The sequence below is a fragment of the Macrotis lagotis genome, chromosome 6 (genome assembly GCF_037893015.1).
Source record: "Macrotis lagotis isolate mMagLag1 chromosome 6, bilby.v1.9.chrom.fasta, whole genome shotgun sequence".
NCBI classification, from domain to species: domain Eukaryota; kingdom Metazoa; phylum Chordata; class Mammalia; order Peramelemorphia; family Peramelidae; genus Macrotis; species Macrotis lagotis.
Window position 1 is genome coordinate 185,887,231 of NC_133663.1, and position 12,942 is coordinate 185,900,172.

Consider the following 12,942-nt stretch of genomic DNA (forward strand, 5'->3'; position numbering starts at 1 on the left):
TCCTGTCCTTATGCGTTCTCCCCAGGTTGGGGGAAGGGGTGGTGGGTTGGACATGTAGTGGTCTTGATCGAATCCACCATCTGGTTAAGACTTGAACCCTAGACTGAGTACCTAAGTGCCCCACCCACCCGTGGGGGGGGGGGGGAGACTGGAGAGCTGAGTGCTTAAGCCTTAAAGATGTTGGGTACTTTTAGAATAAAGACGACTGTGGAATGTGTGTGTATGGAGCAAACTCCCACTGAGAATGATCACATTGACTCAAGCTTGTGAGTTTGCTCATGTAGTAAACTACTAATGGAAGTTTGTGTTAAAAGTGAACTATGTGTGTCAATATGGCAATAAGGCAAAATGTAAATTGTAATAAGTTGCAGAATCTCATTGTTTTGTGATGGAAACATATGTCTTGATCTGAATAAGATGTTAAGCAGTTTCTCTACCAAAAGACAAGGTCTCAAGGAGTCAGAGCTGGAGAGGACTTTTTTGGAACAGATTCAGAAGCTGCTGAAGGACATTGGTTGCCTCCAAGGGAGAAGAGAAGAAAAGAGGAGAGATGAGACACTGGACCGGTTATCTCCACCATCTCTCACCTATGTGTACATTGTTTATCTGTAACTTCCCCTTGACTCTGTAAGTGTGACACCCCTACTTATGCCCTTCTCTTTACAGGAAAGGAAGAGGGGAGGCCAGGTAAAAATGTTCTCCATTGAGAAAGAAAGAGGGAGATTATTGGGTGGCATTATTATAGCTATGTGAGTCTGTATAGGGAATGAGTCCTATCTCTGATTTAGACAACAGGGTGTTAGTAAAGGTGGGAGGAGAGTCTAGCTGGCAGAAGTCAATGCCCAGTCTTTTGATGTGGCTGTTGGACTTGCCATAGTTCACAGCAGTTTGAGAATTGGCCTTGGGTACCCCTGGGTCTGGCCTAGATTCTCAGTCCCTGGTCAGAGGTGCACTGTGACACAGAATCAGTTCAGGGTGACTATTGTTTATAAGTGACTGGCCAGGATATTTGCCTGGGGAGTAGCAAATATCTGGACATGTCCAGAATCAGGGCACGTATATTCAGGACTGTACAACTTAGAGATAGGTGACCTCAGACTCCTGTGAGGTTAATTATTGTACCTGGATCCCTTGTAAAGATGTGCAAACTGGGGCATTTGTTAAGGGAAACTGATTATAAGCTAGTATGGACTTGCAAGGAATGTGCTGAAATGACCATTTGTAAGAAAGAGAATTTAAGGAGCATCATCACTAGTTATATTAGGTATTCTTAGGGTTGATCCAACAGCACAAAATCAGGAATTTAGTTTGGATTTTGGAGCCAGGAAGACCTTTCTAAAGACATTGGTATAAAAACTTGCAGTGGAAGGAGGTACAGCAACTTTGGAAATGTACCTATTATCATGGTTATATGGCCTATTTAAGAGGGGCCCTTTGGAAGTAAAGAGGAGGAACGGTATTATCCATTTGTTGGAAACTATTCCTGGAAGACCAACTAGCACTAGAGGGACATTATTGGATTTATAGGACTGCTGCCTAGACCCAGTTGTCCTCAAAGAGTTGGTCAGGGAGTTATCTAGACTTAAGGGCCTACTACCTGGAACAGGATGGGAGTTGGGGCTATGGAACCCCAATTTATATCCTGAATAGGCTAATAAGACTCCAAGCTATAGTTTAAATAATTGTCATTAAAACAGCTAGGGTCTTGGACATGCCGGCTACCCAAGTCAGGCAAACAAGAGAGGTGAGTATTCAACATAGATTAGTACTAGACTACCTGTTGGCCAAGGAAGGAGTAGTCTGTGATAAAATGAACTTGTCAAGCTGCTGCCTAAAGATAGATGACAGTGGGCAGGTGGTAAAGAATATAACCAGGGATATTAGAAAGTTGGCGCAGGTTCCATTCCAAACCTGGATAAGTCCACTTAGTACCTCTTGGATGAATTGGTTTACTGGTTCGTGGTGGAAACAGTTACTGGGTATCTTACTATTGACCCTAAGGAGAATCCCATTAGCTGTGTGAGTCTCCCATGTATGATCCAGTTAATAACTCATAGTACAAGATTGTATTCAGCAAATTAGTACAGGTATACAGTTCTAATAAGGAAGAGGTAAAGATATTTATAGGGAAAGTCAGTCCTTTCAAGGATGAGGTTTATGAATTAATTTGAGGAAGCTACTGCTGGTGAAATATGAAGACCAAGTTGTTATTAAAAAGAAAAAGGGGGAGTTGTGAGAAATGTAGGGTGTTGGTCTTCACTGGGTGTTGAGGGGAGCCTTAGGGAATCCATTACAAAGGGGGAATGGCCCAGCCAATCACAAGACTGGAAGAGTCTTCCTAATCCCATTCCAAGGATACCAAACTCCAAAGGTCAAGAGTCACCTAGAGATCTCGACCTAATGCTACTGAGTTTGGGCAATTAGGTAATTGAATATTAACCCACACACCCCCTGTGACGATTGGGGTTCTTTAGCATATGTGTTGGATGATGTGGGGGGAGTCATATTAGGGGCATATCATGGAATGGGCAGAACTTTTAGATTGTAACTCAAACTCTGAGAGCCTATGAACATCCAAGAGGGAGGGGAAAGAGTTTCTGAGGACAATAAATTACCTGACTCCTGAGACTAAGGGGTGCCTCATGCCTAGGAGTGAGGTACCTGTATCTTGTAAGGTGTATCTTTCAAGGTTCATGAATAAAATGTACAAATTTTCTCTCACTCTAGCAGGTTTTTCTTTTCATTCATTTATAACAATGAATAAATTGTAATAGTGTTAGTTACTACAGGATATAGCAAGTTAAGGATAGCTGACATTTATAAAGCATTGAAAGTTGACAAATTACCTTTTTTTTAAAGTTTTTTTGCAAGGCAATGGGGTTAAGTGGCTTGCCCAAGGCCACACAGCTAGGTCATTATTAAGTGTCTGAGGCCGGATTTGAACCCAGGTACTCCTGACTCAGGGCTGGTGCTTTATCTACTGCGCCACCTAGCCGCCCTGACAAATTACTTTTAAGAGTATCAGTAAGATATATGTAAAGGGAGAGGGGATGGATAGCCAAGTAACTATCCATACAGTGGGTGGGAAAACTGAGGCTCAAAGAGGTTATATAATTTACCCAAGGTATTACTGAACCCTTTTCTTCCTCTACGCTATTTCTCACATCTGTTCCCTCCTTTCTATTACATCTCCCATCTCAGTGACTTTCCACTATTCCCCCATGCCAGAATGTTCATTCTTCGACCTGCCTCATGGAATCCCCCTTTTTCTTTAAGAAGCAGTTGTAGCTCTTAAAAAACCTTCTCCATGAAGTCTTTCTTGCTTCCAGCTGATATTGCCTTCCCTTTCAAATACCTTAATTACTTTGTCTTTATTTTCTTTATAATATATATATGTATATACTTGTATAAGACCATTAACTCCTCTGTTAGTAATTAGAAATGTAAACTCCTTGATTAGAGATTGCTTTATCTGTTGTTTTTGTTCTCCCTAGCACTGTACTTGACACTTAAAAAATGCTTACTGAGTAACCAATTTTTCTTGTTAAGCTCACTTTAGTCTAGATCTTCGTTATTACCTCTCCTACTATTTTAATATCCAATTCCCTTCCATCATCCTGATATTTTGTGTATTCCTCAATAGCATTACTTCTTTACTTAGAAAAATTCAATGGTATTCAGAAATGCAAACTTTTTTTCTGGTATTCAAGACCCTAGCAACTTTCTTAGTCTTTTATACTATTCTTCTTCAAATATTTTACATTATCCTGTAGTAACTAACACTATTATAATGTAAATGTTTACATTTTCAACTTTTCTATTCCTGTTATCCCTATGTTCCTTAGGTTTAGAATGACTCCTGCCTATTGTTTTTCATCTATTAAAACCCTTCTATTCAAATTCCTATTTAGATCTTACTTCTTTAAAGAAGCTTTTTCATTATCACCTTCCAAGACTTCCAATGGAAGTGATTCTTCCTTTCTCAGCCTTTTTCTAATACTTTATTTTGAACTCTTTTTCCTGTCTAAAACTCCCTATCTTCCCCCCCCCCCCCAGCACTCCTTCTCAACCCCTCTGTTGTGAAGGACACTTCTATCTTTCCAGCCGTCCACTTCTCCATCTACATGTCATCCTTTAGTCTAAAATCTCAGATACATAGTCAGTAGCCAAATCTTATCATTTTTTTACTTTCCTGAGAGCTTTTCTGTGTATCCCCTTCTCTCCTGTACCTGACCAGTCTTCTAGTCTTCTTCCCTCCTCACCCACAGTCAACTTGTGTGACTCCCTTTTAGCCACCATGATAAATATCTTTTTTTTTTGTTTAATATAGTTATTTTTTTTATTTAGTTTTTGCAAGGCAATGGGGTTAAGTGGCTTGCCCAAGGCCACACAGCTAGGTAATTATTAAGTGTCTGAGGCCGGATTTGAACTCAGGTATTCCTGACTCCAGGGCCGGTGCTCTATCCACTGCACCGCCTAGCTGCTCCCTATTCTCTGTCTTTTAAAGCCCTTCTCAATCTGGTCCTTTCCTACCTTTCTGGTCATCTTATTCTTTGATTTCCTGCCTCTGGGCTTGGCATGCTCTTCTTCCTCTTCTCTGCCTCCCTAACTTCCTTCAACAAATCAGCTCTGATTCTACTTTCAGAACAAGCTTTTCCAGGCCCCCTAGTTGCTCATACTGCTCTCAAGTGCTTTATTTATATACAAGTTATTTCCCCTATTAGATCATAAGTTCCTAGGGGGTGGGAATGAATTTAGGTTTTTGTTTTGCAGCAACCCTATGGGTCAGGCATAGTGCCTGACACATCCATTGTGTATGCTTTTTTTTTTTTAAGATTTTTTAACGTGTGCACTTTTATTTGAACTGGTCTTAAAGTCAGTGTACAGGTAAAGCTCCTCCCCTCCCCCAAGTACTGGCACCAATTGTATTAAACTCCCGGGGAGACTGCAAAAAAAGTCTTCATTCACATCTATGTTGGGGGTAGGGAGGGATTTTAGGGGGCCATCCATGATGGTTGACAATTTTAAAAAAAGTAACAAGTATTAAGGCAGAAGACACAAAAAGTTTTTTTTAAAGGATTACATTAATTTACATGAAAAGCAATACTAGTACCTTCCCCCCTCCCCACTCCCCTTCTGGATGTTTTAAGTAGCTGTTTCTCTAAGAGTAGGATAGCCGCCTTCATAGAGGCAAGTAACTCTGTCACAATACATTATACAATTATTTGGAATGACTTAAAAAAAATGTACAATCAGTGTCCTGAAGACGCACTTTGGGGATGTTTGCCTCCAACATACTTAGACTGCTCATCACCTTCACTGTTCCAGTTTTTAAATCCTGAGTCAAGTGCCAAAAAAAACCCCAAATAAAGCCATGCCAATCTCATCTCTTTTTTTGGGCTATTATCACACCCTTTTGACAAAAAAATAACTAAAACAACCAAAAACAAACACAAACAGTCCATTTAGAAGCATTTGCGGTGGACAATGGAAGGCCCAGATTCATCATACTCCTGCTTGCTGATCCACATCTGCTGGAAGGTAGAAGGAGATGACAGGATGGAGCCTCCAATCCAGACAGAGTATTTGTCCTCAGGTGGGGCAATGATCTTGATTTTCATTGTGCTGGGGGCTAGGGCTGTAATCTCCTTTTGCATCCTGTCAGCAATGCCTGGGTACATGGTGGTACCACCAGACAATATGGTATTGGCATACAGATCCTTATGGATGTCATGATGTCACTTCATGATGGAGTTGAAGGTAGTGTCATGAATTCCACAGGATTCCATACCTAAGAAAGAAGGTTGGAAGAGAGCTTCTGGGCATCAGAACCTCTCATTGCCAATAGTGATAACCTGCCCGTCAGGGAGCTCATAGCTCTTTTCCAGAGAGGAGCTGGAGGCAGCAGTGGCCATCTCCTGCTCGACGTCTAGGGTGACATAGCACAGCTTCTCCTTGATGTCATGCACAATTTCCCTCTCAGCTGTGGTAGTGAAACTGTACCCTCTCTCGGTCAGAATCTTCATGAGGTAGTCCGTCAGATCACGGCCAGCCGGATCCAGACGGAGGATGGCATGAGGAAGGGCGTAACCTTCATAGATGGGCAGTGTGGGTCACACCATCACTGGAGTCCATCACAATACCAGTGGTACGACCAGAGGCATAAAGGGACAGCACAGCCTGCATGGCAACGTACATAGCTGGGGTGTTGAAGGTCTCAAACATAATCTGAGTCATCTTTTCTCTGTTGGCTTTGGGGTTCAGGGAAGCTTCTGTGAGCAGCACAGGGTGCTCTTCAGGGGCTACATGCAGCTCATTGTAGAAAGTATGATGCCAGATTTTTGCCATGTCATCCCAGTTGGTGACAATACCATGTTCAATAGGGTATTTCAGAATCAGAATACCTCTCTTGCTCTGAGCTTCATCTCCCATGTAGCTGTCTTTCTGGCCCATGCCCATCATCACACCCTGATGTCTTGGGCGGCCAACAATGGAAGGGAAGACGGCCCGAGGGGCATCATCTCCTGCAAAGCCAGCTTTGCACATGCCAGAGCCATTGTCAACGAGAGCAGCAATATCGTCATCCATGGTGAACTCAGAGGTGGCAAGTCTAAACCCTTAGGAGAGAGAGAGAGACGCGGTGGTGGTGCCGCACCTGGAGGCGGAGGAGGCAAGTGCACGCCAGGTGGAAGAGCTCACAGCTCTGTGTATGCTTTTAACACATACTTGTTCTTTGATTGATTTTGTTGTATCGTTATGATTTGTGTACATGTTTATCATTCCTATAAGATTGTAAACAGAGACAGAGTCTTCATCTTTGTGTCTCTAGTGCCTGGAAAAGTAGCTCCAGTCCATCACTCCATTAAACAAGAATTTATTGATTGTGCCAAAAGAATTAAATCACAACCTGTGGGTGGACTTAGAGTAGTATTACACACGCTAGTCCATTCACAACTGCTGTTAAGAAGACAGGGGCAACTAGGTGGCGCAGTGGATAGAGCACCAGCCTTGGAGTCAGGAGTACCTGAGTTCAAATTCAGCCTCAGACACTTAATAATTACCTATCTGTGTGGCCTTGGACAAGCCACTTAACCCCTTTTGCCTTGCAAAAACCTTAAAAATAAAAAGACAGTTGTTGAATGTCTAAAATTTGAACTCTCAGTAAAACTAAGTCAATGTGATTAATTCCTTTTCAATTCTGGGAAAATGATTTAAACTGTTATGAACAAGTCATTGTCTCAGTTTTTATTGTTGATGTTATTTTAAATCTCATTTTTAATTTTCTAAAAACCGATCAGGAAGAAACAGAATATGTTGAGCTTCTGGCAGCAGAAAAGCATCAAGTTGAAGCCCTTAAAAACATGCAACATCAGAACAAAAGTCTATCCATGCTTGATGAAATTCTTGAAGATGTAAGAAAGGCAGCAGATCGTTTAGAGGAAGAAATAGAGGAACATGCTTTTGATGACAATAAGTCAGTAAGTAATATGATAGAAAAGATTTATAAATTTTTTTCACATATCTGAACTTCACATTGAATTAAATGAAATATTGTCAAGTGGTTTTTTACATTCAAATTTAGACTAGTTTAACATACTGCTCTGAAAATTTAACTATCCTCTATAGAAGGATGTTTGTTTGACTTGATCTCCCAAAGAGAATAACATGTGTCACCTTTAAGATATTTGAAGGCACAGTGGAGAAAGTGCTGAGCCTGTAGTCAGGAGGCAGCATTCAAATCCAGCTTCAGACTCTTAAATTAGTTGTGGGTCTCTGGACAAGTCATTTAACCTCCTTTTAGCCTCATTTCCTCAACTGTAAAATGGGGATGATAATAATAAAAGTTCCTACCTTGCAGTCATTGATAAAATCATAAGCACTTAGAGTGCCTAGCATATAGTAGGTAGATTGTATATAAATGCTTATTCTCTTACCTTTCCCTTCCTATTTGTTGCTTTTTCAATAAACATAGTTAGCCTCACTTATCATAAAATATATATTAAAAGACCATTTCCTCTTTCCCACTCTTCTTTTACAGTCTTATATAGATGTCATTTTGGTCTTCTTAGGACAAGAACTAACTAATCATTTAGTCTTATCAGACCTATGACTCAATTCCACATATATATATATATATATATATGTATATATATATATATATATATACACACACACACACACATATATATATATGTAAAATATATATTATACATATGTAAAATATATATATAGTCTGAGAAGCAAACTATGGAGAATAGATGGGGGAGGGTAGGAGAAGAGGGAGAGTACTGTCAAAAAGGGAGAAAGATCTCAGGATGTAGCTTCAGTAAATACCTGTAGCAGGAATCCATGCTTTGTAGTTGCATGAGTGTCCCTAAGATACAATTAAAAACTAAAACTGCTACTGAAAATTGACTTTGGACCTTGAAAGGTATGTATGATATAAAAATCTTGCAGTTGGATGTTGGTGGTCATTGATTAGCTGAGTAAGGGCAAAAATCAGGAGAAAAGGTAAAAAGCAACAAAAAAATTTGAAATTGAATAATTTCAGTTGAGAAGAAAACGACATTTTAAAAGCTTTAATCTTATTGAATATATCACCTAGATCCATCACAGTAGTTGGCTGAAGTAGAAGAAGAGAATATTGAAGTAAAAAAAGCAAGGGTAGCAATCCTGATCTCAGACAAAGTAAAAGCAAAAATAGACCTATGGAGTGAAAGTCTTGTTAAATCTTGTTAAAAGGTACTGTAAACAGTGAAGCAATATCAATACTAAGCATATGCACCAGTGGTATAATGTCTACCTTCTCATAACTTAATAAATCCAACCAAAAAAATAAGAAAAAAGTTAAGAAGGTAAACATAATATTAGAAAACTTAAATATGACAGATCTTCTGTTCTCTTAGTGGGAACATAAAGGAATATGCCTTTTCTCAGTAACACATGGCACAAAAAAAATTGATGACGTAATGAAACCTCAAAATCAAATGTAAGAAGGTTGAAATATTAAATGTATTCTTTTCAGATCATAATGGCAATAAGAGTTACATTAAACAAAGGGCAGTGGAAAGATAGATTAAAAATTAGTTCAGAACTAGATAATCAAATCCTAAAGAATAGGTGGGTCAAAGAACAAATGATAGAAATAATTGGTAATTTCATTAAAGAGAATGACAACAGTGAGACTGCATACCAAAATTTATGGATTTGGCTAAAGCTAGTACTTAAGGGAAATTTATTTCTTTAAATTCATACATCGACAAAATGGTAAAAAAGAACAATTGGACAAATTCAAAATCCCCAATTGAGCATCAAATTAGAAATCTAGAAAATCAAAGGTAAGATTGATAAGACTGAAAGTAAAAAAATCATTAAGCTAATAATATTCATGCTGGTGCATTTTTCAACTTATAAGTTGGGATAATCATTTTTCTACAACATAATTAAATTTTTGCTTAATAGCTATATTGGAATTAATCTTTCATTTTTAATTTCAATTTTGTTAATTTTCTATCTGAAAAAATCATAACTTGTTTTCTGAGGAGTTTTAAATGTGCAATACTGATCATTCTTTTATTTATTCTTATAGGTAAGAGGGGTCAATTTTGAGGCAGTTTTGAGAGTAGAAGAGGAGGAGACAAATTCTAAAAGAAATATATCAAAACATGAAGTAGAAGACAATTTGGGTCTTAGTATGCTAATTGATTCCCAAAACAATCAGTATATATTGACTAAGCCCAAAGATTCAACAATTCCTCGAGCAGATCACCACTTTATAAAGGTAGGATTTTATATACGTGTGTGTGTGGTTTCTTTTTTTAACAATTGTGTACTTCTAGTTTTGTTAGCCTAAGTATACTAGAGTTGCTGGACTTCATGATCTAGACAATACATAAAAAAATTAGAAATTTTCTTATTGCAGAGAATTCTGATACAGCAGTAATTCCCAACTTTTCTTTGAAGGTATTAAATGCATTATACTTAATCCTTTTTCTGAACCCTACTTTTCCTCCTTAAAAAGTGATGAATGATTTATTTTGTTTTTTGAAAATTTTGACTTACCTCAGATAATTGAAATCATCTAAGAATCAAGTTGAGATGTAAAACATTTGTGTTATTCAAGCTCTATAACAAATTACTAAGTTTGTGAATTCATAAAATAGATTGATAGCAATCATATCCAGTAGAATATAAGTTCATTGGAGGCATAAGTTCTGTTATTTTTGGTTTAATATTAGCTTAGCATAATGCCTGGGGTAAATGAAAGAGTAACTATTTAATATAACTTGTATTATATTATGACAAATTAATATTTCATCTCACATTGACAGTTCTTTATACCTCTTTAACCAGATCATTCTCTAACTTATCCCAGTAATTGTTTCATACCTTCTCATATCTCTTCAAGTTGCCCATTATGTCCCTTCTCTTAAGGACTCAGTTGTTATATCAATGAAAATATTAAGGCCATTCATTCACAAAGAGGACTTCCTCTTTATCTTATATCACTTAAGTACTGTTCCCTCCAATCTCCTTTTCCTATAAGTACCAAATGTCTACAATGTATCCACTTTAGGATGTCCAAAAGAGTAATGCTAAGACAAGACTGGAGCTCAAGGAAGTGTAGAAGAGGACAAATTAGATGGAAAGTAAGCAAATGGCAAAGCTCTGAGGATATTTGGGAGCAGTGACAAGAGTGTATGATCACTAACCAAGAGGATTAGAGAATCTAAGAATGAGAGTTGAATCATGGGAAGCATAGTAGAGAAGCATTCACTAGAGATGAGGAGTCTGCTGTTTGGTGAGGGTTAGAGAAGAAAAAGATCTGTGGTTTCCCACATTTGGAATATCTTCTGACTGCTTGTTAGGTGAAGGCATTTGACTGGAAGGTATGAGAAACATTAGGTATATGATGGAAATGTTTTTTCTTTAAATTCTTAACTCTCATACTGGAAATAATAAACTTTAAATAAATATAAACTTGGGGTGGCTAGGTGGTGCAGTGTATAGAGCACCGGCCCTAGAGTCAGGAGTCTCTGAGTTCAAATCCGGCCTCAGACACTTAATAATTACTTAGCTGTGTGGCTTTGGGCAAGCCACTTAACCCCATTGCCTTGCAAAAACTAAAAACTAAAAAATATATATATACAACTGCCTCCTTATATTTGTATTATAATATCAGGGGAACAATACCAGGGAAAGTGTTTAGAAGGGTCATACTTTCAACTAAATTTTTTTATTATATTCTTTTTTAGGACATTGTAACCATAGGAATGTTATCTTTACCATGTGGATGGCTGTGTACAATGATAGGATTGCCAACAATGTTTGGTTACATTATTTGTGGTGTATTACTGGGACCCTCAGGACTAAACAGTATTAAGGTAAGAATAACGTTTATGTTGATTTCAATAGTTAATTGATTTGAAAAGATATGTAAGAGATGATTAAATACCAAAAAAGAATTTGCATTTAAACTCATTAAGTAGTTTCCCTTAAACAATTTTATTACTGTTTTATTCAGAAGTCATCCTAATGTTCTTAGTGGTCAAATCACCCAATTCTGTAGTTTGTTTTTTTTTTTAATTAGATCTGATTTAGAAATTTCAAAATAGTTATTTTTTTAGTATACATTTATTTAAAGTAAACTCTCAATTATAATTGCATTGAAAATCAGGATAGAAAAAATAATCATGTTCTTTTTTAAATTATCTAATAAATAGACTAAAAATGCTTCTGTTGCTTATGCTAAATATCTCTGTATTATATTTTTTTACAAAGACACAGGAAAGAAATAGTCTTTACATTCCAGGTACTTATTTTTATATTCTCTTGGAATAGACAACCTGTTCATATTTTAGTAGACACAAGTTTACTAAATGATTTTATATTATTTAATATTAATTTAATATATAATCCATTTCTGTCATGGAAATGTCTGTCCCAATAACAACTGTTATTTTTTTGTGTTTTGTTTTTTAGTTTTTTTGCAAGGCTTTGCCCAAGGTCATACAGCTAGGTAATTATTAAGTGTCTGAGGCTAGATTTGAACTCAAGTCCCTCTGACTTCAGGGCTGGTGCTCTATTCGTTGCACCACCTAGCTGCCCTTTTAGAAAATTTTTAAAAGACTCTCAAAGAAGAAAATCATGACATGTAAGAATACCATTTGGGATGGATATTGCAGAATAGTTGAATAACTAGGTAACCATTTCATTCCTTCCTAAACCATTCCCTTCTAGAAATCCCTGGGTCTCCTCCTAGAGTGCAATATCAAAAATCTCCTTGGAATAATAAAATCCTTTGGAATGGGGGCAGCTAAGGTGGCGTAGTGGATAAAGCACCAGCCTTGGAGTCAGGAGTACCTGGGTTCAAATCTGGTCTCAGACATTTAATAATTACTTAGCTGTGTGGCCTTGGGCAAGCCACTTAACCACATTTGCCTTGCAAAAAAAAAATCTTAAAAAAAATCCTTTGGAATGGAATAGCAGACCTTCAAAGGATAAAGAAGACTAAAAATTCTTTGGTCAGTTTTCAGTTTCTATCTTTAATCTGTTTCCTCATACAAAAGATCAAAATTAGATAGTTTAGATTTAAATAGTATTTATTAATAGTATTTCTTGTACTGAAAAGGTGGATTTTAATGGCAGAAGGATAGGGTACATAAATTGATACAAGAATTTCCTTTGTCCTTTAAAATATTCTTAAAATTAGGGGCGGCTAGGTGGCACAGTGGATAGAGCACTGGCCGGGAGTCAGGAGTACCTGAGTTCAAATCCAGCCTCAGACACGTAATAATTACCTAGCTGTCCAGCCTTGGGCAAGCCACTTAACCCATTTGCCTTCCAAAAAAAAAAAAAGAAACCTAAAAAAATATTCTTAAAATTCTAATTCTTCTTAAATATATTTACACAATTCCTCCTTTTTGTGTTATTTGCAGTTTT

General features: G+C 37.5%; 1 protein-coding gene and 1 pseudogene across 2 annotated transcripts in view; one reads left to right on the plus strand and one right to left on the minus strand.

Annotated features, from left to right (window-relative positions):
* TMCO3 (transmembrane and coiled-coil domains 3) overlaps positions 1-12,942 on the plus strand; it is an 88,408-nt gene that overhangs the window by 22,196 nt on the left and 53,270 nt on the right. For both annotated transcript variants that reach the window (XM_074192105.1, XM_074192106.1), the window contains exons 3-5: positions 7,299-7,478; positions 9,590-9,781; positions 11,256-11,384. In XM_074192105.1, coding sequence (XP_074048206.1) covers positions 7,299-7,478; positions 9,590-9,781; positions 11,256-11,384 — 501 coding nt within the window. The remainder of the gene's footprint in view (positions 1-7,298; positions 7,479-9,589; positions 9,782-11,255; positions 11,385-12,942) is intronic.
* LOC141491302 (actin, cytoplasmic 1 pseudogene) lies at positions 5,368-6,594 on the minus strand (annotated as a pseudogene).